Here is a 27191-nt window from a genome sequence, read left to right as displayed (position 1 = left end):
GTAATCCGGAATTGAGGACACGCTTCGAAAATACTAAAAACAACCAAGGCCAGAAGGACAAACTAAAGTATTTGAATATTCACATATTAAATAAAAAAGCACAAGGAATTCAAAGGCTGGATTGGATCAGGGGTTCTCAACACAAATTTTAAAAGTTAAAGAGGAAGAAAAAAAACTTAATTATAATTTATAATTGATTTATTGTGCAAGCTGTCTAACATCACTAATTAAAACACACATACACACACAAAAAAAGAAGCAAAAATAAATAAACAAAATGAACAATACAAAATTACATAAACTAGACCTCGATCAACTAGTCAGTCATTGAAGTCAAATATTGTTTTTTTGGACCTTGAGGCTGTAATAAAAGTTTTAAATTGAAAAAAAAAAAAAAAGTAACCCATCCATATCCTTAATATATAAAACAATGTCCAAAGCTGCACACCTTATCCGGAAAGGCATGGATCATGGCTTCAAAACGAAAAACAAATTCTACTGAACAATAAGAAACATATTTGGCAGAGCCTTCTTATTTTTGCTGGATAACAGAAGAGCCAGGGGAGAGCACAATATCATAGCTATATAAAACTGTATATCACTATGCTAAAATGAGTGTGAGAGTGTAAACTCTATGAATGAAATGAGCACAATGATCCCAAATCAGTAGCTGCATTGCCAACTCTTCACGTCTTTCAGATATCAGAGCCTGCCAGCTGAGTACCGGTAATATTAATTAAAATACTACATTTTCTACTATTTGATATGTCCACTTATACGTTGTATGAAATGATACACAAATGAGTGTAAACAATATGAATGAAGTGAGCACAGTCGCAAATCAAACATCCAATTGCCGTCTCTGCACGTCTCTCAGAAATAAAAGCTTGACAAGAGTAATATCAACTAAGATACTGAATGATTGTCCTCCTGACAAAACACACAATGTTCATCTGAAAAGTAATTATAAGATGTATTATTATTGTTTTAATTAGAGTATATTTAAAGATGATGATAAAAAAGTTATACAAGGCATATTTGTTCAATTTAAAACTATGAAGGGAACAAGCTTCTCTGCTGCACTCCCCCTACTTAATACAATCTTTTGGTCCACAATTACCATTTGATATCCACTGAATGCAACTTCCAAACCTAACAAACCATGGTACACACAGACATCAGGTCACTGTTAATAAGTACACCAAATGTTGTCCAATTCCATCCACAGGGAGCCATTATAACTAACCATTCAAGCTGGCCATATTTTCCTTCAATGCCATATAATGTCCTAAAGCGGGGATCTGAAATCCTACTCTTGGAGAGCCAATGTTCTGCAGAGTTCTGCCTGCAAGTTTGTGCTGATCCTGAGGACCTTGACTAGCTGGTTCAGGTGTGTTTAATTAGGGTTTGGGCTAAACCCTGCATGATACTAGCCGCTTCTCCATTACCCTTCAAATTGCGCAAATTGAAATTGCGAAAGGAAAATATGCACAATGGAAACTCGTCCATTTCGCAAAAAACTCCTGTTTGTCGCAAAAAAGTTTTTACGCTCGCATGAGGAGGTTTTTCAGGCAATTCGAAAAAGGAATATTTCGCAAGACTGCAATGGAAACGGGTTTTGTGCATTTACAGTCACCTGACTTAGAAGACGCGGTGTGTTTTGGGTCCGTGTCCGCAAATAATAATAATTATTATCATCATTATTATAACATTTATTAGGCTTCATATGTAGAAGACGCTTTTATCCATAAAAGGAACAAAGCAATTCACATTTCATTCATAATACAGGTTGGACAATAATACTAGGGCTAAGATTATCACAAATAAACACAGGAATTTGACGCATATCCAAGTGTGTGCGGAGTGTGGAGCGCACACTGGACGGCAGTGTGGCGCAGGCGTGAGCACTTGCATTTTCCTATCAACAGTGGAAACAACTTAAAATACTCTATGATTTCTGCTCGTACAGAAAATAATAATACATTATTCACAACTACTTTTATTTGCGTAATCTCACAATAACAAGAAAACGTTGTGCTTTTGTAAAATACCATAAAACAATCAGGCGCGCTTTCATGGTCTTCGTGAACTGGAGCGCGAGAACTGAAACAATGTAGACTAAAGCTTGAAATGTCCACTTTAAAAGGAACAAATTAAAATCGAAATATACCTTCTGATTATGTAATCCGTATGAAAGGTGTATTTCTCTTTAAAGGTGCATCAGGAGATGGAGATATGTTTTAGCCGAAACTGATTTAGGAAAACAATAGTTTATTAATAAAAAAAAATTAAATGCCTCGCTATTTTTTCAGACACATTTATTATAGCCTATAACTCGCCTATAAATCACCTTTATGTAGGAAAAATATAATTTCCAGGTTCTAATTTGGCCTTAGAAAACCAGTAAATCTACATTTTTTCTCCATATTAATTCGTGAATATTTAAAATGTTTAATAAATGGGCAAAAAGTCATAAACAAATATATGAAAATTCGTCTATAGCTATATATATATATATATATATATATATATATATATATATATATATATATATATGGTCCCACTTTATATTAAGTGGCTTTAAGTACTATGTACTTACATTGAAGTTACTACTTTGATACATTGGACTTATTGTGTACATACATGTTTTTACATTGTACTTATATTTTGAAAATACCTGCATGCAATTACAACTGTAATTAATTGATGTAATTACATTTGTAATTACACAGTTGACCCTTCCCTTACACCTTAACCCACCCTGACACCTACCCATACCACCACACCTGTCCCTAACCTTACCCATACCACACCTCAATAGCAGCAAAAGTGTTTTACAATACAACCTGAACACAATAAGTACATTGTACTTATTTTCCTATGTAAGTACGCAGTACTTAAAGCCACTTAATATAAAGTGGGACCATATATATATATATATATATATATATATATATATATATATATATTGGTTTGGTGTACAGGTCAAACTAAAATGTTTGGTGTTCAACTTTGCGTTTTAAAAATACCACGACCGTTTATTTTTCGTTTTGCAATTACGGGTTAAATAAGGGAAAACGAATGCAAGTACACTGTCCGTTTGGACATAATACGAGACATAGTTCTTTATTAAATTCATAAAAGAAACAATAATTACAGGAATCGCGTACTGGACTCTAAACCTCAAAGAAATGCCAGAAAATGAAAATGTCAGAAATGAGGGAGAAACACCCAGGAACTCTGTGTCTTTCCCTGTCATTGATGCTTGAATAACACACCACGTCTCCATCCATTAATTACAATAATGTCTAGTGCGGCGGCTGCATATAGGCTATAAACCTACCAACATCCGTTGCCATGTTTTTTTGGGATGTGTTATCGCGAGAGGAAAAAAATAAGTTTTAGTCGCATAATATCGGTTAAAGGAAACACCGTAACTTCGCAATAGTTTTTTATCAACATTTAGAAAATATCGCAAAAGTTTTGCGCAAATCTGGAATGGAAACACACCTAGTGGCCCTCCAGAAAGAGGATTGGGCACCCTTTGAGTAGCCTTGGTTACCAATAAGTAAAGGGTAAGAGAGGCGAAATATGAATTATGATGCAGATGTGGTTGCTTACCTGCTGAAACACGAGGGCAGTCATTGAGCATGGGGTCCACTAGAGTATCCAGGGGCTCAGGACTCGACACCCAGTTACAGCAGTGCTGTGAGATGGGAAAACAAGGGGGGGGGGGGAGACAGGAGCAAGCAATTAGGTACCTTTGAGACATGCCACAGTGACAGTTTTGACTGTTTTTGTAGGGAAGGAGCGGGCACATCGCTGGTGGCCCTCCAAGGGGTGTTTGCTTGGCCTAGTGACCTAGCCAACCTTAAAATGCCATCAGCCAGGTTCCTGAGAGACCACCTCTCAGCATACTCTGCAATCCAGAGTGTACATCTTCAGCTAAAACAAGTTTAACCAGGCATGTTTGGTTGAGAAAATCATTGTCTGTGTGCTCACTCGTACATGAAGGCAGAACGTGTATAATGGAAACAATCGTATTGTTTACTGTAGATGGGGTGAAGAGTTGAAAAAAGTTACAAAGGCATTCATGGAAAAGAGAGGTCTGGAGATAAGATAAAACACGCTGAATAGAAGACAGAGAAATTTAAACGAGATTAGCGTATTGCAGCTGGCGTCCTTGTGAAGCGCTGCTTATCTAGGGTTGTTTACTATCGCAGACATAGCACTGTCAGCCATTACCACTGCCATGGGGACTGTAACCCACCCGTGCACACAAATATGGACAGAAAGACAGACAGATACCCACAAACACAATGCTATCTAACCCTCAACCAACTCCCAAGACAATCTCCCCTGACAGAGCGGGAGATTCAACCATCCCAGACGGAGCCCCAGGTCACATCACACCTCAGCCTGTCAACCTCCTTCACCTCTGAGCCCTGTGTCACCCCAGGGGTCACCACACTCCCACCCCAACAGGGACCCTCTATGGGTGTGTGTGTTTGGCTAACAGGGCAGTGGTATGTTGGAAAGCACAGGAATTGGATTTTTAATCAAAGCATTCTTGGTTAACTCATAATAATGTGTATAATGATAAATCAATTGAAGAAACAACCTGACGCTGAAGTCTGGGGTGGATGTGACAGTGGTGTTTGTAGTCTAGAGCGCAGTTAAGACTTTGAGATGACAAAAGTGTAAACATTAACAATAATGCAAATACTCCCAACAGGAAGTGGATAAAGAAAACAGCCACATCAGATGCAAACTGAGATGCACTATTAAAGACATTATTTAATACAGTAATTCATCAATCCACCGTTAAAGTTCTTAGACACAGTGTAAATTGGAGTGCCTAAAATCGTTGGAATTTTTAAGAATACTACTGTTAAAAAGTTTGGGGTAATAAAGATGTATAATGTTCTGAAAGAAGCTGCATTAATACATTTAAAACGTAATAGCATTATTAATATTAATCCCATTACGTTACGACTTTCGTTCATCTTCGAAACACAAATGAAGATCTTTCTGATGAAATCTGAGAGCTTCGTGTCCCTCCATTGACAGTCTACACAATTACTAGCCTGGTTCAACCAGACTCTAGTACATTTCATTTGTACATAGAGTCTGGCCTCCCTCAATTGAGAAACGTTTCCTTCCTTGTAGGCGGGTTCACTATTAAAGTTCAAATCTATTGGATCTGCCCAGAGTCACTCACGATCTGCCATAGCCAATCGGTAATGTGTGGTCGTGAGTGACGTATGTCATGCGCCGAAACGGCTGGAAACAACCATAGACAGTAAAAGAAACAACAAGTCCGAACTCCGAATGATCAGAGGATTAAATTTAAGTCAACAATTGTTACAATTTCAGTCAACGAGAGCTGCAGGTTTTGTTAATCTAGGAACAATTATTAATTCGAAATGTATATTTGACATGAAGGACAGTGATTATTCAGTCAATGGTCGAAGCTGTGTCTAATCATTACAAATACGCCGCTGTGGTCGTTTTCTGATCTGCCGCAAATCTGCTGATCTGCCGGCTTAAGTCCAAAATGTCACGGTCATTGTGCACGAGCTGCCCAGCACAAACTTCCAACCTTTCAGCCTCCTTCACTTGGTCCTCAGTTGTGCAACAAGAGGTGAGACGATAACAATCCGGCTTTAAATTCTGTATATTCGGCAGTTTCTTTACCAACAACGGACCGACTGGCTTTTCTCACGTCTTTCTCCGCTGCCATTACTGCACTCAAACTGACGCACTACATCAACGTCATCGTTCTCAGCCACTCCCTCTATTCGCTGATTGGTCCTACAAAAAATTGATTTCTGGAAACCTAAGGATATGGAGCGGTCCCAGACGTAGTACTGAAGTAAAATGAAATTGAGCGGAAGTGCGTAGGAGGGCGCAGCCAGGCTACACAATTACTACTTTGACTGACAAAAAGTTCATAAAGAGATCATAAAACTAATTTTACTAATTTTACTAATTTTTAAATTTTATGTAGACACACAATCCCTTAATATAAATAACAGATTGAGTTTACGCTTTTGAAAAAGATTTTCATTTGTGTCCTGAAGATGAACAAAAGTATTGTGGGTTTGGAAGGAAATGAGGATGAGTAAATAATGACAGAATTTGAATTTTTGGGTGATATCGCTTTGATATATTTGTGATGCTAACAAAGCTGAATTTTCAGCAACCATTACGCCAGTATTCAGTGTCAGATGTTCTTTTTGAAATCATTATAACATGCCGATTTGCTACTCAATAACCTCTCATTATTATCAATCCTGATAGTTGTTCTGCTTATGTTTGTGGGATTCTTTGGTTCAAAAGGACATCATTTATTTGAAATAGATGTAAAAGTCTGTCACTCCTGATCAATGTGATGCATTCTTGCTGAATAAAACATATTAATTTATTTATATAAAAAATACTGCTCCAAACGAATGGCATACACATGCACTAAATATTTCTGAAAAATGTATTAGTTTTTATAATAATAATATTAAATAAAAACGACAAACAATCTAAACATTTTCAATATAATCTTTTTTTTTTTAGCATGCAACAGCTTCAAGCTCAATTACAACTCTGATATGTAGTTGATAAGCCGTCCCTTCTTCTGGCATGTTTTCCTTACGTATTGCATGACACAAAGTCAAAAAAAGAAGAGAAAAAAAAAAGCCCTGTGCCATGGCTCTGGAGTTCTCCTCTCATTTCTCTTGTCTTTATTCTCCTCTCTTAATCCTGTCAATCGCCTGTGTGCCTGGGATGGGGGAGAAGACAACTGCCATTGGAATGAACAGGCGTGCATTGTCTATTTTTAGAATTCCTGCTGCACTAGTTGTGCACCATGGAGCCGGGCCAGTGAGAGGAGCGCTCCCTGACTGCTGCATCAAGTGTCTTATTGTACAATCTTAATTCATGCCGTCTGGAGAAAGATGTCAGCTGGCCTGGAAGCAAGGGCAGGAATTTCAAAGACCGGAGTCCCAGCCAGAGTAAGTGGCAAAGAGGCGGGGGGTGGGAAGAGGCTTCAACAGATTTGTCAGGGCTGGCTGATGCACCAGGATGAGTTTTAGATGAAACAGAAGGCCAAGGCCACTATGTAAGAGGATGACACAGCTTTAAAAGAACAGATAAAACTGCAAGAATGGTGGAGGGATTTTTTTTTTGGGGGGGGATAGAGAAGATCTTGGAAGTGCTCCAATCTATTTGAGAAATCTGATGGCTTGTGGTTGCCCTGAATAGCTTTAAAATAACAATTTAATCTCTATATATCCTCATAATATGGCCCTTTAGCTGATAAAGCTAAGTAGAAGTGTCTGATAATACAAGTACAAACCAAGAATTAATTAGACTAATTGGATATGAACAAATATACTTTGTTTATAGTCTAGTAGAGAAAAACTGATTTTAATTTAAGCTTTCATCTCTCCCTTACGAGGAAAGGCCTTCAATATTTCTGGTGCTGACTCCACATATACAGTATCTACCTTGGATGCAAGAGCGCAGATGCGTCCATTTTTAACTTGAATGTGCAAGGATTATGGTGTCAGTTGCTTCCAGTTACTGTACATGTGCAAAAACATTTATCAAACCCACTTGTTTGTACCGTAAATAGTTTTGCCGTTTACTGCACTATGTTATTCTTCTAGGTATTTACCTATAACAGCTAATGAGTCTCATACAGGAAATAGCTTACTTCTGCATTGCAAAATAAGTTGGATACCAGGAAAAAAAAGTCAATAATAGAATTCAGGATCCAGTTTATCTATAAATGTTTTAGTGCTGGGCAATGATTAATAGACCTTTTTCACAAAAACCGGAAATACGTAATCGTTGTGGAAACGGAGTTCCCGTCAACTGTCGACACATTAGAAAAACCTACTCTGGGAGGAGAAAATTGATCAGAGAGTCTTCAAAACTTCGAAAAAAATGTAAACTTGTCATGGTCCATTAGTTGATGACTTTGTAAAATGCTGTGGTGATGCTTGTCTGCAGCTGATGTATCTAAGACCAAAGATATGATATTGATTTCAGAACTGAAGCTCATTCTTCCCAATATACGTTCATTAAGGGTAAGAAGGTGGAGTGTGTTGAAAGTTATTAATATTTAGGGAGTATTATTTACAATAAACTGCATTTTGATGTGAATACCATAAAGAAGTCTGTCAGTTTTATTCAACAGTTATCCTGAATTTTTTGCACTGCTGTTGCTATAGAACGATCAAAGATGAAGAAAAATTATACAAATATTAATTTATCCCTTGTACACTCAGATTGTTAAATACTCAGAATGGTATATATTAATATTTAAATTTATATGTAGCCCACTGTTGTGTGTTCTTATTTATCTTGTTTTATATTGTGGTGTATATTTTTATGTGCTTATTCCGCTGGATACAAATATCTTAATAAAGTTGAACATGAACTAACGTTACTTCAAAAATACACAAAACATAAAAAATAAACAAACAATGACGGCTTATTAGTGAATGGTGACATGAGAAGTACAGAAGATCACAGGATCAATAACATCCCGCCAGATTGCCTGAATCCAGTTCCTTCGAACTTCATCGACAGGGAACTGACGAGGGAAGGAATGAAAACGACAGGTATGGCTGCTTTTGGGAATAACCAAAAAGTGCGCAACAAATCTCACTAGTTGCCTTCGGCGCTATCTGTTATGAATGGAGCGGAAGAAGATTACCACGACAATTGCGTATTTCCGGTCACAAATATGGAAGTTGTGAGAAAGGTCTATTGCAACTAATCACATACAAATTAAAAGTTTGTGTTTACATGTGTGTGTACTGTAAATAATTATTTTGTATGGATATATGGATGCATGGATGGATGGATGGATAGATGGATAGATAGATAGAAATATTTAATATATAATTACATTTTTTTTCTTAAAAAGTAATTGTACACAGTACACACACACATATCATGTAAACTACACAAACTTTTATTTTGGATGTGATTAATTGCAATTAATTGTTGCCCAGCTCTAATATTTTTTAAAGGTTAGTTTATCCTTCAAGTCATTCCATACCTGTATGGCTTTATTTTATCTGTGGAACACAAAAGACCACAGTTATAAATAACAGAAGAAGATAGAAGTATTTATCCTTATAATAAAAGTCGGTGGGTCCAATATTTTTGTTTTGGACCCCACTGGCATTCATTGTATGGGCTAAAACTTTGCCAAAACTTTGGGCCAAAATGTTGAATTTTTGAGTGAAATAATTGCCATGCTGTATGCAGTGTTTTAGTTGCATATCTAATTTCATCCCGTTAAAGCGCTGTCATGCCAGCAATCAAAGTTCAACTTTGCACACACATACACACAAAAAAAAAAAGAAATCCACAGCCTTCAAAAGTAAATTTCAAGACAATTCCCATCAGACTTACAGATAATGCACTGTGAGCAAGTATGTGTTCACATACTGATACAGTTCAGAGACAGAAAATTGGCATACCTTGTGTTTTCAAATGATGAAGTACAGCAGACACCAACTAAATAAAACGAGCTGGGTTAGTTTTTGAATGCTCTCCATTAGATGTGTACGGAAACAGCCATCACACAAACCGTTTACGCAACACACCCAAATCCAATCCCAGCTGAAGCTGCACAAAATGAAAAACGACAAACGGACACAAATGAGCGATAATAGTCTACGGCAAGGCCCATCAGCATTAATCAGGGCCATATGGTTGTGGTATTCCCTGCTCCTCTGGGCTGGGAGATGGGGTGCTAGAGCATGGTGGGACTCTAAGCGGACTCCTAATGGCTCAGTTAGAGAAGGTAAACGGAAGACAGGTGTTGGATCCCATTGAGAAAGATCTCTCTTACATGCATGCACTTATTAACCATCCCTGTGCCTGGCCTCTTACCTATAGCTGCCCTTTAACATGCTGTATTTTGCTCAATCAGTCCTGTATTCTACAAGACAGATGACTGTCTTGAGCAACATGCTGCCATAGTCAAATGTACACTGTAAAAAGGAATTGTTGAGAAAACTCAATGCAACCTGATGCATTCAGATTTTTAGTTCCTCACAACTATTGTTTTAAATTTTGTCATAGAGTAGCACTGCTTTGTTTTGTCCAGTTGAAAATTATTTTATAGGTCACTATATAATAATGACACTATGGTCTTTTTGTAGAGCTGCTTTAGAGCAGAAATTAATTCTGTTTGCATCTTTAATGATTATTATCTTTGTATAACTTGAAACAATCTGTATTGTATAACGTGTGTTTTTTTAAAGGTCCCGTTCTTCATGCTTTTTTGAAGCTTTGATTGTGTTTACAGTGTGCAATATAACATGTGTTCATGTTTCGCGAGTAAAAAAACACAGCATTTTTCACACAATTTACTTATCTGTATACAGCTGTTTTCACTGTCCAAAAAATGGCCCGATGACTTCCTTGTTCTATGAAGTCCCTCCTTCAGAAATACGTAACGAGTTCTGATTGTGCCAGCGGTTCCTGTGTTGTGATTCGACAGCAGTTTATCACACGTTGCTCGGAAAGGTCACGCCTCTTACCATAAATTGGAGATGCATGCGCATCTGAAGTGCTCCATGGGAGCGCAGCAAGACCACGCCCCCTTTTTTGTGTATTCCTCTGGGTGGAGATTAGTCAAAAAACTGTTCTAGTTACGTCAATAAAAAAAGGAAGTAGAGGGATGTAGTCCAAACAGGCCGTGCGTGTATGCTTTGAAAGGGGACTTAAATAAAATGCCTCGCTAGGCATTGAACTTTGAGCTTTATAATTTTACAGGTATTATTTATGCTCTAACAGCAATATTACACACTAACTAAAGTTTGAAAATAGAATCGCGAAGAACGGAACCTTTAAGTCAGCAAACAGCAAAACAATAATAACAGTAAACTACTGTAATAATTTTCATGCTGCAGTGCATGCTGGGAACTCACAAACCCTCAATATTGTTGAAGCTGAAATTCTGTATACACAAAACTGTCTTTTGGCTAGTTGGGACAACATTTGGGGGGAATTATGTTGGTCTAATTTGAGTTTTTATGTAAATGAATTCACATTTCTTAAAATTTGCGACTCAAAAGGTCCCATAAACAGTAATATATATATATATATATATATATATATATATATGTATGTATATATACTGTATATATACAGTATATATATATATATATATATATATATATACTGTATATATATATATATGAAGAGTTCAGATGCAAAAGCCTCTAAGTGCCATTTGAAATTTTCTTCTAAAATGATCATTTTTATCAAGCTTGTATATTTAAGTTCAGTGATTTCACTTAAATGGCAATGAAGATTACCTATTAATTGTCATTTAAGTGAAATTACTAAACTTAAATATACAAGCTTGATAAAAATGGTCATTTTAGAAGAAAATTTCAAATGGCATTTAGAGGCTTTTGCATCTGAACTCTTCAAATATATATATATATATATATATATATATAAATATATATATATAAATATATATATATATTTTTTTCATTGCAGATGAGAGTTGGTGTCTGCCATTCTGCTTCTGTGTGAAGCCTCTCTCTCTCTCTCTCTCTCTCTCTCTCTCTCTCTCTCTCTCTCTCTCTACTGGTACGTAATAGAATTGTGTGTTTATATTTTTGGCGTTTTGGTCATTTCTCTTCCCATCACTTCAGCTTTCCAGCTAGGGCAGGTATTCTCATGGACAATGGGTATTTCTTCACTCTGTTTCTTTCTTTTCTCTAGGAGAATGTCCTAGGAGATTTTCTCTTAATGTTTCTTCCCCTTCAGTATATATACCGCTGCTTCCCGAGGGACTCTCCTTCAGGTTGCACTGTTTATGCCTGTCTTTCCCATGTCTCCCTTCCCCCTCTCTCTCCCTCACATGCCCTTAGTCTGACCCATTATCGCCACATCACCTGTCCTACTGCGCTCTCGTCCTGAAAATCCCTCCAATTCTCGGCTCTCATCCTTCCATCTCCACCTCCCTCAGGAGGGAAAGAGGAATTACCACCCCCTTCACGAAAGAGCTCACGATTGTGCAAAGAACGGAGCATCACCTCCGACGAACCCCTACAGAGATGCCTGCCTTGCCAGAAACAGCGATCTCAAACCTGAATAATGTCCAAATCATGATTGCTATGGACGTTACAATAGAAGGGAATAGGGCCATGACCCTGATTAAAGACAAGTCTACGATGGAGACACAGGCAGTGGGAAAACCGAATGCCTTTACACAACTCCAGCTTCCAATTCCTGCTGCAGGAGTAAAAAAAAAGGATTAGGGGGTTAATGGGTGACACGAAAGGACTGAAAGTGACTTTAACATTCCTAAAGTGAGAGTCCACCCTCTGGCTTCAATTACTGGGATGAATTAGATCTGAAAATAAATTAAATAAATAAAATAAAATAAATGGATAGTTCCATAACAAAATTCAAATCATGTCATAATTTACTCACCATCATGTTTTTTTTTTTTTTTTTCAATGATGATCAGTGAAGTTCAATGTTGTTTTGGATAGAAACAAAGTCATACAGGTTGGGAAAGCCATGAGGGTAAGTAAATAAATAAAAAAATAAAAAATTGGTAAACTATCACTTTAAAGCAAGTCAGCTCATTGAGCAGCCATATTTGTAACTGAATGGGGAAATACTGAAATCTCCTGTATTATTTCAACAAATTGTTTCAAAATCAGCAATAAAATCTGACAACACTGGTATACATGTTGTTATCTCAAATCACGCTAAACAGCAGCATATTTCAAGCTCTTTTAACTTAAAGGCGGGACTTATATTACTATGGCTAGTCATACTAGTTGCTGTCTTATCAAGAAAGAAAGAAAGAAAGAAAGAAAGAAAGAAAGAAAGAAAGAAAGAAAGAAAGAAAGAAAGAAAGAAAGAAAGAAAGAAAGAAAGAAAGAAAGAAAGAAAGAAAGAAAGAAAGAAAGAAAGAAAGAAAGAAAGAAAGAAAGATTGGGTGGATGATGAGGTTGGGTGAAGAAAGACGGCCCAAAGACAAACTACAACAGTCCAAGAAAAAAAAAAAAAATCACCAAGGCAAACAAAAGGCAAGCAAACATCTGACGGAGCAAAGCAGATCAGCAAAGACAAAGGAATGAAAGACATTTTTTTTTTCTGGTGGGCTGGGTGGTCCGCTGTTTCACGGGGAAAGCGGGCGAGAGGCGAGGGTGTGTGTTTGCGCTTGGCATTTGCATGGCTGTCTCCCCTGTAGCCCTGGCTTGGGATCCACTCTCTCATATTTATGTGCATATTGAGTGTTCCCAGGTGTTGTCTCTGGACTCGAGGTCATCGCTGAAAGGGCAGCAACTAAATAAAACTGACATACTAACAGAGCATCTGCCTGCGTGCGGCAGCGTTTGGCTTTGATTTCTTATTGACATCTGCCCAAACAGACAAACAAGAGTGTGGTATGAAGAACAAACTATTGGCTTTCCGTGACTCCTGCTTCGGGAGTGTATCTGCTCGCTGAATGAAATGCCAGGCTGTTTGAGCCGAGCCGTGCGGCCGCTATTGATGCTGTGATTGGGAACATCAAGATTTTGGCATATGCAGTTGATGGAAGATCTTACCTCTCTGAGCCAGTCCTGAATGGACTTGTTGGCCACCTGGTGCCAGACGTTATGGACAGAGTCAGTCATGGCCACCGCACGAACACGATTCTTCACTTCTGCTTCTCGCTGAATCATCTGAGTGTGTGAGAGAGAGGGAGAGAAAGAGAGACATATTAGCATTTAGCATATGATAGCATTGTTTCAATAAAAGCTACAGGATTATCCAAATTTGTGGTGTTTCTTCAAACATAAACATACATTTTAGATTCTCATATACTGTGAAACTCAAGGTAATCGTTCAATAATCATGAAATAAAATAGAATTTCATGACGATACCATCATATGTTATTTGTGAACTGTGCTAAATGTGCTAAACATTACAGTAGGGGCACAAGGTCTGCAATGCATTCTTAAAAAAAAAATCTAAAAAAATGCTTCTACATGATAAACACATGTGAAGAGGCACTTCTTTTCATCACTGTATTTTCAAATGTATTCAATCCAAAGGAGTTAGCCTGTCACGCTAACTATTCCATTCAAGATAAACGGCTAGAGAAAAAGGGCCGGTCTGACAACAATAGGTTAACAATCACTTTACGTGATCCATTTTACAGGAGCTACACCTGGCCTGGTGCTACATCAAAGTGTCTATAGTCATTTTAATACATTCCCCAAGCCCATTTAAATTAGAGGGACTGTATAGAGATAAATGGAATCTATTAAGGCACTAAGGACTAATACATCACACCGCTGATAAGCTTTTCTCAGGAGCATCCTCTTAAAGAAAAAAAGGGAGGAAGCACATGTCGGCTCACGCAACAGTCGCACACACACACACAAAGAGTGACTAAAACACGCATGGCTAAAACGTATTCCTGTTTCAATGATACCCAAGAGGCCAGCAAATTCAACCTTTTAAAAACTACTTAAAGTGTCAGTTAAGACAGCGTTTGGACTTTGGAAAGCTAACTATATACGTTTCAGATGTATGTGATTCTAAAAAAAAACAAAAAAACAAAAAAAAAAAACGCATGAGATAAATAGAGCTTGGGGGACTTTCAAGCAATACCATGCACTTTGGTGTCCTATAACTATTATTTAAAGACTAAATTAACAGTAAGTAGCATTTCAGTCATTTTCTTCTTCCATGTCTTGTTGTGTTGACTGTATTTGCCAAGTTCAACCATTTAATGCTGCAATAGAAATGTTTTCTTTACCAACACTGACTGACTGACTGAATCAATGTTTTGTACCCTATTGGTGGAAAGCAATGTTGCTGCTAATATGGAAACGTTATGCATGAATATTTAAATCACATGAAAAAGGCATTTAATCTCAGATTTACTTACGCCATGACAAACGCCCTGACAAAATCATGTAAACACAACCTCAAAGCAAGCATGGGCAATGGATATGATGGGAAAAATGATGGAGAGCAGCTTTGATGTGTGTGAATCTGTGATGTTTTCCTTTGGGAAAACTGAAACATATGTATTCGATTTACACCATCACTGCTCTGATTGATGTCCTTCAGTGACAGTCTATGTGCTCCACACACGCTGTCTAAAACTGTATTACACAGACACACAGCGCCCATCAATGTAAACCCAAATTTCAAAATGCCCCGTGGGCAGAGCCAAACACTGAAATTATTAAAAGAACATATGAAAAAATAAATAATTTACTGTCAGTCCAATCAATGCTGGGGAGCGAGTGAGAATGACGGCACGCACGGGACCAAAGCTTTAAAACACTCGTAATCTGCATTCCTCCGTACATTAGTTTAAGCATTATAGCACCACGTGAGCCGCTCTCTCAGCTGGTCTGTACCCATAAAAGAAAGAAACCGGGCAGATGTGCTCATCAACCTCCTGCCCAGAAACAGCGCGGAGAAAAAGCAAACATGTGGAAGTACTTGTTGCGCTAAAATCAACAAAGACAGATGTTGAAACATTTGCTATCTCACTTCTGCCCTTTTCTTTGCACTTGAGCATCTGGCTTAAGGAGGAGAGACAGGGGGAGAGGTGAAGGCGCGATGAAGGAGGCAACGAGACGGAGATGACATCCAGCCTTTGAGATGGAACGAAAACATCACTCCCTCGTTTTCAACACAAGCGTGTTAGCAGTGAAATTACCATTTTTTGAAGAAAACAACTGTGCTTGAACAGCAGCGAAAGATTAGTGTTAAAGTTTTAGGTTTTGTTGCATCAGTTGTTATGAATCTCAATATACATGTATTTTCTCAGTCGGCTGCTCACAAGAATCAACACTTAGTTACTATGCAGTGTAAAAGGAGCTGTAAATGGTTAGAAGACAAATCACAATTCAGTATGCTAATAGATGTAAGAAAGAATACCAGTTGCGATTCATTATGCAAATACTACAGATGATATCACACACACACACACACACACACATATATACTATATATATATATATATATATATGTGTGTGTGTGTGTGTATATATACTGTATACATACATACATACATAGATATACATATACATAGATATAAATAGATATACACACAAACTCACCTAAATGATTATTAGGAACACCTGTTCTTTTATTTTATTATATTATATTATATAATTTTATTATAATTAACCAATCACTTGGCAGTTGCTTCAATGCATTTAGGGGTGTGGTCCTGGTCAAGACAATCTCCTGAACTCCAAACTGAATGTCAGAATGGGAAAGAAAGGTAAGGAATTTTGAGTGTGGCATGGTTGTTGGTGCCAGACGGGCCGGTCTGAGTATTTTAAAATCTGCTCAGTTACTGGGATTTTCACGCACAACCATTTCTAGGATTTACAAATAATGGTGTGAAAAGGGAAAAAAAAAAAACAGTATGCAGCAGTGCTGTGGGCGAAAATGCCTTGTTGATGCTAGAGGTCAGAGGAGAATGGGCCGACTGATTCAAGCTGATAGAAGAGTAACTTTGACTGAAATGACCACTCGTTACAACCGAGGTATGCAGCAAAACATTTGTGAAGCCACAACACGCACAACCTTGAGGCGGATGGGCTACAACAGCAGAAGACCCCACCGGGTACCACTCATCTTCACTACAAATAGGAAAAAGAGGCTACAATTTGCAAGAGCTCACCATAATTGGACAGTTGAAGACTAAAAATGTTGCCTGGTTTGATGAGTTTCGATTTCTGTTGAGACATTCAGATGGTAGAGTCAGAATTTGGCGTAAACAGAATGAGAACATGGATCCATCATGCCTTGTTACCACTGTGCAGGCTGCTGGTGGTGGTATAATGGTGTAGGGGATGTTTCCTTGGCACACTTTAGGCCCCTTAGTGCCAATTGGGCATCGTTTAAATGCCATGGTCTACCTGAGCATTGTTTCTGACCATGTCCATCGTTTATGGCCACCATGTACCCATCCTCTGATGGCTACTTCCAGGAGGATAATGCACCAGGTCATAAAGCTTGAATTATTTCAAATTGGTTCCTTGAACATGGCAATGAGTTCACTGTACTAAAATGGCCCCCAATGTCACCAGATCTCAACCCAATAGAGGATCTTTTGTGGTGGAACGGGAGCTTCGTGCCCTGGATGTGCATCCCACAAATCTCCATCAACTGCAAGATGCTATCCTATCAATATGGGCCAACATTTCTAAAGAATGCTTTCAGCACCTTGTTGAATCAATGCCACGTAGAATTAAGACAGTTCTGAAGGCAAAAGGGTATTAGTATTAGTATGGTGTTCCTAATAATATTTTAGGTGAGTGTATATATATATATATATATATGTGTGTGTGTGTGTGTGTATGGGGTTTGATATTAACTTTCTGCTCACCAGCCACTGTGGGTAGGGGTTTTCTAAAGTTACTATCCATGCAGCATTTTCACTGTCCACAATTTTGACACGATATCATAGGGGAAAACTACCACAGATATATATTTTAATATTATCACATAATTTGGCAGACGGTATATTAGGCTGCTTTCGCTGTGTCTTTATGTGTATACACTGTTGGTGTGAGCATTAAATCTGCAGGAATGAGTACAATTATGCTCAATACACACAATCCCTCGCCGGAATTCAAGCCCATTTACTGTACCACCACCAACAATATTCATCCGGAGCAAATGAAACGAGTGAGTAAAGGGTTTGTGTATTAACTCGCTGTTGGAGAGATGAGAGAACAAGTATATTGTATAAAATTCTACCCGACAAAGTGGCTAGTAGGAGTGAATGCGTTAGACGCCACCGTTTAAAATCCACCCGCATTTGATTACTGTAATATAGTTGGTTACTGTCAAGCCCTGTATATATATATACATATATATATATATATATATATATATACATACGCACAAACACACACATAAAGTGAGAATGAAAGACTTTTTTCGAAAACATTAAGCAATTGTACCAACCGCAAACTTGAACAAACCCCTTTATCAGAAAGGTTTGAAGAATCAGTTCAGTGCTGCCTTGCAAATACTATAATAAAGCCAACACAACTCTCACAGGCAGGAGTTGGTGTAAGCCGGTTATTTTAAATATTTTGTTTACACTGCGCCATATTGGAAATGCTGTGAGGTGGTAAATGGTCAGCCGTGACATTCGGTCAAACAGTATCAAGGACTGCCAGCAGGAAACCTCTGAAGACAGCAGATTTGCTTTCCGTTTCGCCCTATAAGCTTCATTAAGACTGTTCTCTTCATCCGTCTTTTGCTACAGAACCCAGTTGCTATGAGACCCCAATCAGTAGAAACCCAATTAAAGACACAAGGATGATTTTGGACCAGCTAACCGAAATAGTCCTTCTGATAGCAGCTAAATCCTGCAGCTGATGAGGACAAAATACCCCCGTTGTCATATATCCTTGCCCCCGTCCCCCATTCTCACTCTCGCTCTCTTTCTCTGTTTGACCTCTTCAATGACCTCTACTGTAAAATACAGCATTTAGCACTTTAAGTGCCTTCACGTCACGTAGTGAGCTAATTGCTCGACTTCAGTTGTTGGAAATCGCATTTTCCTTAATGAAGCTGACCGCAATGGAAGAGCTTCTTTATTTGCCTCTGCATTTTGAACACAAAATAGTGTGAAACACACACATACACACACACATGCAAAGAAGAGAGTTAAATGATAAGAAAGGCGGGGAGGCGATTCTCGTGCAGCGATAAATACTCCGCCATTTCAGCCGTCCCGGCGAAAAAAGCGAACGCTCTCCGTGAGACTTACATGCAAACACACAAGAAATAAGACAATTATTTAGGGCTTTGATAATTACGTGTCAAAGGCAGTGCAAGTCACCAGATAATTAGGTGAGAACTGAATGGTAATCCACAATGGCGTCCCTGGAGGCAGGGGGAAAAAAAAACACTCAACACATTCCCAGAAGAATGAGGGAGGAATAAAGTAGCGAAGAGATAAATAAATAACATGAGCTTTTAAAAAGGAACGTGCTTACCGACAAATAGCACCATGAAAAAAGCGGCAATTACCATGGTGAGGGAAGACAGTGCGGGCGCACACACTCGCGCACGCGTGAATCCAGATGCAGGCTGATTCAGGAAGCCATGCTGTTAGCTTCGGTGCTGAGTCCAGACTAATGCATCCAAACTGCTGCCATAATCTGGATATCCTACTGCGTGGTAAAATGAAGCTTAAATATTTGATTGATTAACTGTCCAATTACAACCGGTGAGAGAAGGCCAACACTGCACATAGACGCACAGCACGCACAGCTACATACATGCACACCCACACAACAGCAGTCCGTCTTGGCAAAAGCATACACTGGTACTAAAAAAGTATTTGGACACTTACAGTAAGCTACACTTAAGCATATTAATGTCAAAGGATTTAACAATTTTGGCATAGTCTGCAGGATCTAACATTAGATAACAAACTATCAGGCCATGCTGGGTCTGACGCAACGCTTTTCTCCAAATAAACAATTACTTTTACTTAGCGATTACTGGGGGCTTTACCAGCTCTTTGTAAGTTACAACTTAGCCTAGCCCTAGTGTAAATAAGTGCTAACGTACAAATATTTGAGTGTTACACCATTACACTTGGTAGAAACAAAACAACACATTCTCATCCTTTAGCGTCATATAGAACGCTATATGACAAAACGGCGCTATACTACGCACATGGCACCAGTTATAGTTAATATAACACGCGCTGTGATGGTTAGGTTTAGGTGTGGGGTAGGGTAGGGTAGTCTCATTTTACGCGAAAGGATTTATGACGCCTTGGGTTCGCGTGAATATTAACGATAAAGGGTGCCATGTCCATAGTATAGCGCCGTTTTGTCATATAGCGTTCTATGTGACGTTAAAGGATGAGAACGGGCTGAACATAACCGTCCACATTTACATTTATTCATTTAGCTGACGCTTTTATCCAAAGTGACTTACAATTGCTATATATGTCAGAGGTTGCACGCCTCTAGAGCAACTAGGGGTTAAGTGTCTTGCTCAGGGACACATTGGTGTCTCACAGTGGATTCGAGCTCGGGTCTCTCACACCAAAGGCATGTGTCTTATCCACTGCGCCATCACCACCCCATATATCCATATATGCAGACAAACCACATACTTAAAGATGCCTCTGAGCTGGAGATTTTTGTAAAATTTTAGAGACTTTACTGCTTTAGACATACAAGGCAAAAAAGTTGCTCTCAAAAACATTTAATGAACGTGACGTTTCGTGCTAAATGCTCTTCATCAGACTTCATCTTAAAATGTAAATCACTATAAATGTCAACGTCACATGTACAGTATAAAGTATAGTTTCAAATGGCAAACAATTTATACACACCACATACACATTTAATTAACAAATTTCAAGATTATGTATTATAATTTAAGTGACATTGAATTAATTACCAATGTCCATTGTCCATTTGAATGTCCATTTCATTATCATAACATCACAACAAATATTTTGATTGACAATAACACTTGTGCTGTCTTTCTTTAAAATAAATGCTCTTTGGTTTGATAGTTCAGTGGTGTCAACTAGCTAAACTAATCTCAGTGTCCTTCGCTAGAGTTGTGCTGACCCCATTAAGACCATCTAACCTCCTGAGCTAAGAGGGTCTCCAAAAGAGGTGGTACGTTTTGGCCTTTCTTCATTCTCCAGGCCCAAGAGGGCACAGGCCAGGCCTCATTCCTCTGGCCTCCCGCTCGGGGCTGAGAAAACAGCGGCAGCTGCCCTAGAGCTCCGACACCCTGCACAGGAAGAGACAACACTTGCGCCTTCCCCTGCTTTGAAGCCTGGGCCTCAGCGCCTGCCCGGCCTTTGTCTTTGGGGCAGGAAGGAAACCCTAAGCACCAGGACACTATGAGGCCCTGGGGAGGCAGCGTGTGCGTCGGTGTGGATATATCTAACCCCTGCAAGCGTCCAGCCAGGAGTACATTCGCTAGGTATGTGTGCATTTATAGGCGCCACAGTGGAACTCGGCGGGCGTTTTTTTGATTTATGAACGCTTATAAGTGGAGAGCGAGCGGCGATAACTTCCTCTTCTACTTCCTGTCGCTGAGTGGAACGCCACGTGTGAAGGATGACATCGTCCAGTGTGTTGTCCCGGAAAGGTTGGGCCAGAATGGGGTATCAGTGGACCCTTGTGAGCGGAGATGGGGCGAGTAGGCGACGCTCCATGGACGGACACACACATGCACACGTCAGCAAAGGCGGCCGAGGAAAAGGAAGCCGGGTAAATATTTACTGACACAGCACAAGCGGTGAGCGTTTGACACCTACCGAAAACAAAAGCTAGAGGATAAGGAGCGGCGTGCCAGGAAAGGCAGCGGTGCTGTGTCGAGCTTGCACTCATGGAAAACAAGAGGAAAGAGGGAAACATGGGGGCAGGATGAGTGAAAGAGCAAGTGAAGGGGGCACAGGGGTGGGGTGCGCTTGGGCATCAGTCACTGTCGAATAAAGGCCACACACAGGCGACTCCTGAAGCTTGCAGCTCTTTGAGGCATCATTGACGGCTTATGCTTCAATTACCCAAAATTAGTCATACTACCATCTAAATAAAAATATAATATACAATACAATTCCAGAAAACAAAGCAGAGAATCACAACTGCCACAATCAGCCAATCAGAATCCACCTGACTTTAAAGGGCCCGAGTATTTAAATCTGCACACAATTATAATAAGCAAAATATTACTATGTGTTGGAGTGGACAATAACATGGTTTATCATTATAGCTATCATTTTTGGTGCAAACGGGCCTCAACTCTTAACCGACATGCTTTAACTTCAAATATCTAACATGCCGAAAACATATTGATAGAGAATTAAACACACAGATAGTGCACCGGCAGAGTGTGTATGTGTGCATGAATTTTTGGGCTCGTCAGAGAAAGAGGGGCCCCGGAGCAGCTGTGCCTGGCACAGGGCCCATGAGGAGAGATCTCGGTTTGGATGATAAAAGGCTGATGGGGCCCCTCATTCTGGACCCGTTCTGCATTGATCCTGCAATGCCTTGAACCCTGGAGAGAGAGCGGAGTCTGCACACTGTACCGACAAATGCGGGAGTGTGTATCATCACGGAAAACTCTCCTTTTGTGTCTTCACTCTTTGTTTACATCTTCACATGTAGTGCAGCTCATTCAGCCAGATTTTACATTGTTTTCAGTTGGATAGATGTATTAGTGTATGACTGATAAACTAATTTCATAAAAAGGTAATTGAAATGACACATATACATATGTATATATATATATATATACAGTAATTTCAGTTTTCAGTGTGACGTGATCCTTCAGAAATTATTCTAATATGCTAATTTGGAGCTTACGAAACATTTCTTATCATCAATGTTGAAAAATAGTTGAGCTGCTAAATATTTTGTGGAAACCATGATACATTTTTTTCAGGAATCATTGAAAGTGGAAAAGAAAGTTCAAAGGAACCACATTTATTTTTTGTAACATTAAAGTTTTTACTTTCACTGTTGATCAATTGAAGTCTTTCTTACTAAATAAAGTCTTAATTTCATAAAATTTTTTTTTAAAAAAATCATTACATTTATACAAAGATACATTTTAGTAGCTTGTGAAATATTGTAATTCAATAGTTTCCATGACCTTTTATACATTTTCATTAAATGTCCAGGCCAGGAACAATTTAAACATTTCCAACTTTCCCAGGACTATTACACAATTTTACAATTAAGTGTTAACCCCGTAGTATTAACTTATCTTAAAGATATCACATATAAATACAAATCGTATACATTTTATTGAATCTTATCTTAATGTCTATATTTTGGTAAGGATTAGGAATTCAGAGGAATGAACCGCTTTTGGATTGACACATTTAAAGTCATTACATTACTCATCAGTGCTTCAAAACACACCACAAAAAAAGGATACAAAATAAATGACAAACAATAGTTTTGTGGAACACAGATGTTTAACAAAGACGGGTGAAATCACAGCGGCTAATTAAAGTCTTGTGTTAATTAGGGGAGATTTTACTAGAGAAAGTACTAGGTGCGATCACAGCAACATCTTCACCACCTTCGAAACGGCGCGAATATTGTGCTTGCGTCGAAACGAGGCAACAGTATATTTCCGAGGGTGCGTATCAACAGGGCAAAACCCGACGAAGTGTCTCCCTCAGCCTTTCGGCAGTGCCATAAAATAGAAAGCTAACCTCAATATTTCCCCTCTCTGTGCTGGGACTTGCTGGCCCATTAAATTCTCCTTCCCATGTGTCATCATGCACATTTCCACCATGAAATTTTTGTATAATTAAACTTTCTTAATGATTTATAAGCTATAATAATAGCCGTAAGTATTTTTGAGCAGGTTAAACTGACACCCTGTAAGTGCACATGTGGGGCTGACCCTGTTTTAACAGAGTTTTGGATCATTGACTCTCCCGGCTGGAAGAATGAGGGGACGGAGAGGGATGAATCTAAGAGGGAGACGCGCTTCTGTCATAACTCAGACGCCCACTGACACGTACAGGCTGGGCCTCGTCAGCCGGGGGGAGGTGAGGGCCGGTTCAGGCAGACGGCAGGAGAGACAGGGGTCAGGCTGCCCGAGGTGTTTACAGGAAAGCCCAACTCGCCGTCAACGCGCCGAGACAAACTAGCAGAGCAGAGTGCACGCCTGACAGAAATACAGCTGCGGAGAGTACACACGATGATAAAACTACCATTATTTGGATGAATGTTAACTACAAACTGCTTCACAACGAATATGACATCCTTATAGGGTCACGCTGGACAGAACATCCATAAATCTGCTTAGGAATTAATCGCGAATATTAAACACCCTGACCGGAAAATGGCACAAGATGCCAAAGCATAAAAGTCACATATTTACATCTAAACACTTGCGTATTTACATGTTATGTCTGCCTAAGACCACGGCCAGACATAACATTAACAATCTGTTTGTCTTCACAAGGAAAAACATAAAAGCAAAAGAGGTAATGAAACAAAAACATTTTATTAACAAAGAAAAAGGCGTGCACTTTAGCCACTCGAGAAGAAAACAAAATACTAATCCTCTTTGAAACCTCGAGGGAGTTTTCTCGCTCGTTTCAGAGTGTACCGGGAGGTCAGGTGTGTGTATGCTACAAGAGCGCATTGTCTGTATACGATTCTAAGTACGTGGGTGTGTACGAAAGAAGCTCTCGCTAATGTGTGTGTGTGTGTGTGTGTGTGCGCGTGCATGTGCACTTTCAAACGTCAGTGTCAGGCCAAACCTCCCTTTTTTCTACGTTGAGACTAGCTGCGGGGCTTTTCAGATGGGCTCTCAGAAGAGACGTTTTGTTTAAACTTTCTGAGGCACTCACCCCATCCTTTCAGTCACAACTCCAAAAGTTGGAGGAGAAAAAAAAGGGGGACCAATGGCTAATGAACGTGACGAAACCGCTCGCCTATCAGCTATCTTTTTCTAAAGCTCCGTCTAACCTGCCGAAGGGAAAGAACTCCTGAACCCCCGAAAAATGAGCCTCTGATACCCGTTCTCAAAGGCAGTCCAGCACCAGACGGACGAAATTAATGGAAATATATAACAATCTGAAATTAACTTCCCATAGCCACCAGCTATGTTTTAACCAGGAGTTGAGGAGAAGAGAGGGTGAGTGTGAAAGAGAGGCTGAAAAAAAAAAAAAAACCTATTACGGCTTCACAACCTCCTCACACACTTTTATACACACACACACAGTATATATATATATATATATATATATATATATATATATATATATATATATATATCCTTTCTTACAAAAAACAAAAATGAAAATTAGAATATAGAAAGTTTCAATTATTATTTTTTTTAAGTTCTTTAGTTGCTAAACATTCGAGTCAATAAAAAATGATCAAGCAAAATAGGTTAGTGTACTATATATATATATAACCAAAGCACCAAGTCAGATGTTCATCTTAGAAGTAACAAGTATCTTTATGTCCTTTAAAGAGTCCAAAAATAATTTGGTAATGCTTATTTAATTGATATAAATCACACAAATACACATATATCCCAAAACGAACTACAATAATTAGCAGTCAACTGAATAACATTTTGCATTGTCATACAATCCATTTATTGATGGTTGTCAGTTTGATGCTCATTAGTATCCTTAGTTAGTAGTATACTTTCTGATTAGCACAATATATATTATTATGGCCCATTACTAGAGATGTTATTATAGAGAAAGCCCATGTCACTCAAGCACAAAGGGACAAAGTCTGGATTTTGCTAGGAAAGGGATTCAACGTTCTAAATAGGCCAAGAATGACCTTTCCCCCTAATACACCACTTACAGCAGAATTATCTTTTTAACTATTTAACTGCTGTCAGCGATTTGTCAGAGTGTGGCAATTACCAACCACAGCTGAGGACATTCAAGGATAAAAACACTTTATTTATTTAGTTTGCAGCCACAGAAGACATTTATGTGCTGATAAAGGTAAGTGCGAATGCAGTGATTATCTTGTCATTTGTGAATTTTTCCTTCTGTGGTTATAATAGTAGTGAGTAGCCAGTTTCTGCCGTTTTCCTTTGTTCTTTGTCGTGTTTGACGCCTCTGGATGTGAAGCGCAAAATTCGTACAGTTCGTAAACGGAGATACATCAATTATAGGAATCATAAACTATCTTTCATGTTGCTTTTAATTTTCTTTTCCTTCCAGACGTTTGATAATTCGCAACTGTCACGTCAAAATGACTACATGTGTCTCAATTTCCAAGTATCCGGAACTGCGTTACGACATCCGAGGTGCTGACTAACTCACACTCTTGAGTTAAATGTCATTGATGAGTCAAATAAACTTACCGGGCTATTGTTAGTCTGTGTACGTGTGTGAAACACATGTGACCTGAATATGAGACAGCGGGTCAGTTTGAAGACCTCTGAGGTGGAGAAATCCAGCTTGAAAAATGGCAAAATAAAGTAACATAGACTAGTGGTGAATCCTCAAGATCACATTAACGTATTTGCTTTGGAACAAAATGTAATAGACACACACACACACAGAAGGTAAGACAACTAGTGAGAAAGAAAAGAAAACCAGGCTATGGGGATAAACTGTCCCACTCAACTGGTAATGTAGATCGGAAAAGCAAGTCAAGAAATCTCATTCTCCACACACACACCTACACTGCTCTCGTCTACTTTACTCTATGCAAAAGCAGTTACAAAGGATAAGCAGTGCCCCCTAGTGTTTTTATCAATGTGAAATGAGTCCACATCAAGAATGGGTCCCCTAAGAGAGAAAAAGAGACAGTGATGAGGGGTAAATCGAGTTTTGGCATCAGAGTGTAAAAGCCTGAGGAGGACGAGCTGGAGAGAAGGGGGGTGGGGGGGGGGTGAATGAGAAATAGGGGGAGTGAATAAGGTAAGAGGTTAAGGAAAGGGGGATGGGGCAGCTGTGGAAGGGTATATAGAGGGATTCTGACACTGTCAAGATAAGTCGACTGTAATGATGCTTTTTCAAGTAAGAGAGAGCAGGCCATATATAAAAGCAGAAGTCCACCATATAATAGCCAAACACACTGCAAGACTAAAGCTCTCTTATAGCGACAAAAAGCCAAGCGCAGCCAACATGCAATGCGTGCTCGATCGTCGCTGCTGTTTTGCTGCAAGTGCTGCAGACATATCCCCAAAACCAGTTCAAGCCCTTTCTCCAAGTTGTTTGGTCATATTAAAGGATTAGTTCACTTTTGAAAAAAACTTTTGCTGATAATTTACTCACCCCCATGTCATCCAAGATGTCCATGTCTTTCTTTCCTCAGTCGAAAAGAAATTTAGGTTTTTGATGAAAACATTCCAGGATTTTTCTCCATATAATGGACTTCAATGGGAACCGGATGGTTCAAGGTCCAAAAGACAGTTAATAACTGTTTCAGATGCAGCTTCAAATGTCTTTAAACGATATCAGACGATGAATAAGGGTCTTATAATGCGAAACGATCGGTTATTTCAAAGCTTATTCCAACAATTTAACTTTTCTAAGGACAAATGCTAGCCTAGCTCTATTCTGTGAGGCACGTTTGTAACGTCACATAATGCGTAATTACGTTCAAAAGGTCACGGGCGACGTAGCCGGAAGTACAGAATCAAAATCGTCCGACATCGTTGTTTT

The 27191-nt window shown here is 39.0% G+C and overlaps 1 protein-coding gene across 1 annotated transcript in view; it reads right to left on the bottom strand.

The window, feature by feature from the left end:
• arb2a (ARB2 cotranscriptional regulator A) overlaps positions 1-27191 on the bottom strand; it is a 204520-nt gene that overhangs the window by 60056 nt on the left and 117273 nt on the right. Inside the window, exons 9-10 of the mRNA XM_039661736.2 lie at positions 13605-13721; positions 3622-3706 (exon numbers count right to left, since the gene is read on the bottom strand). Of these exons, the coding sequence (XP_039517670.1) occupies positions 3622-3706; positions 13605-13721 (202 nt within the window). The remainder of the gene's footprint in view (positions 1-3621; positions 3707-13604; positions 13722-27191) is intronic.

This window comes from Pimephales promelas, chromosome 4 (assembly GCF_988280905.1).
Source record: "Pimephales promelas chromosome 4, fPimPro1.hap1.1, whole genome shotgun sequence".
Classification (NCBI taxonomy): domain Eukaryota; kingdom Metazoa; phylum Chordata; class Actinopteri; order Cypriniformes; family Leuciscidae; genus Pimephales; species Pimephales promelas.
This window is presented reverse-complemented; position numbering and strand designations above follow the sequence as displayed.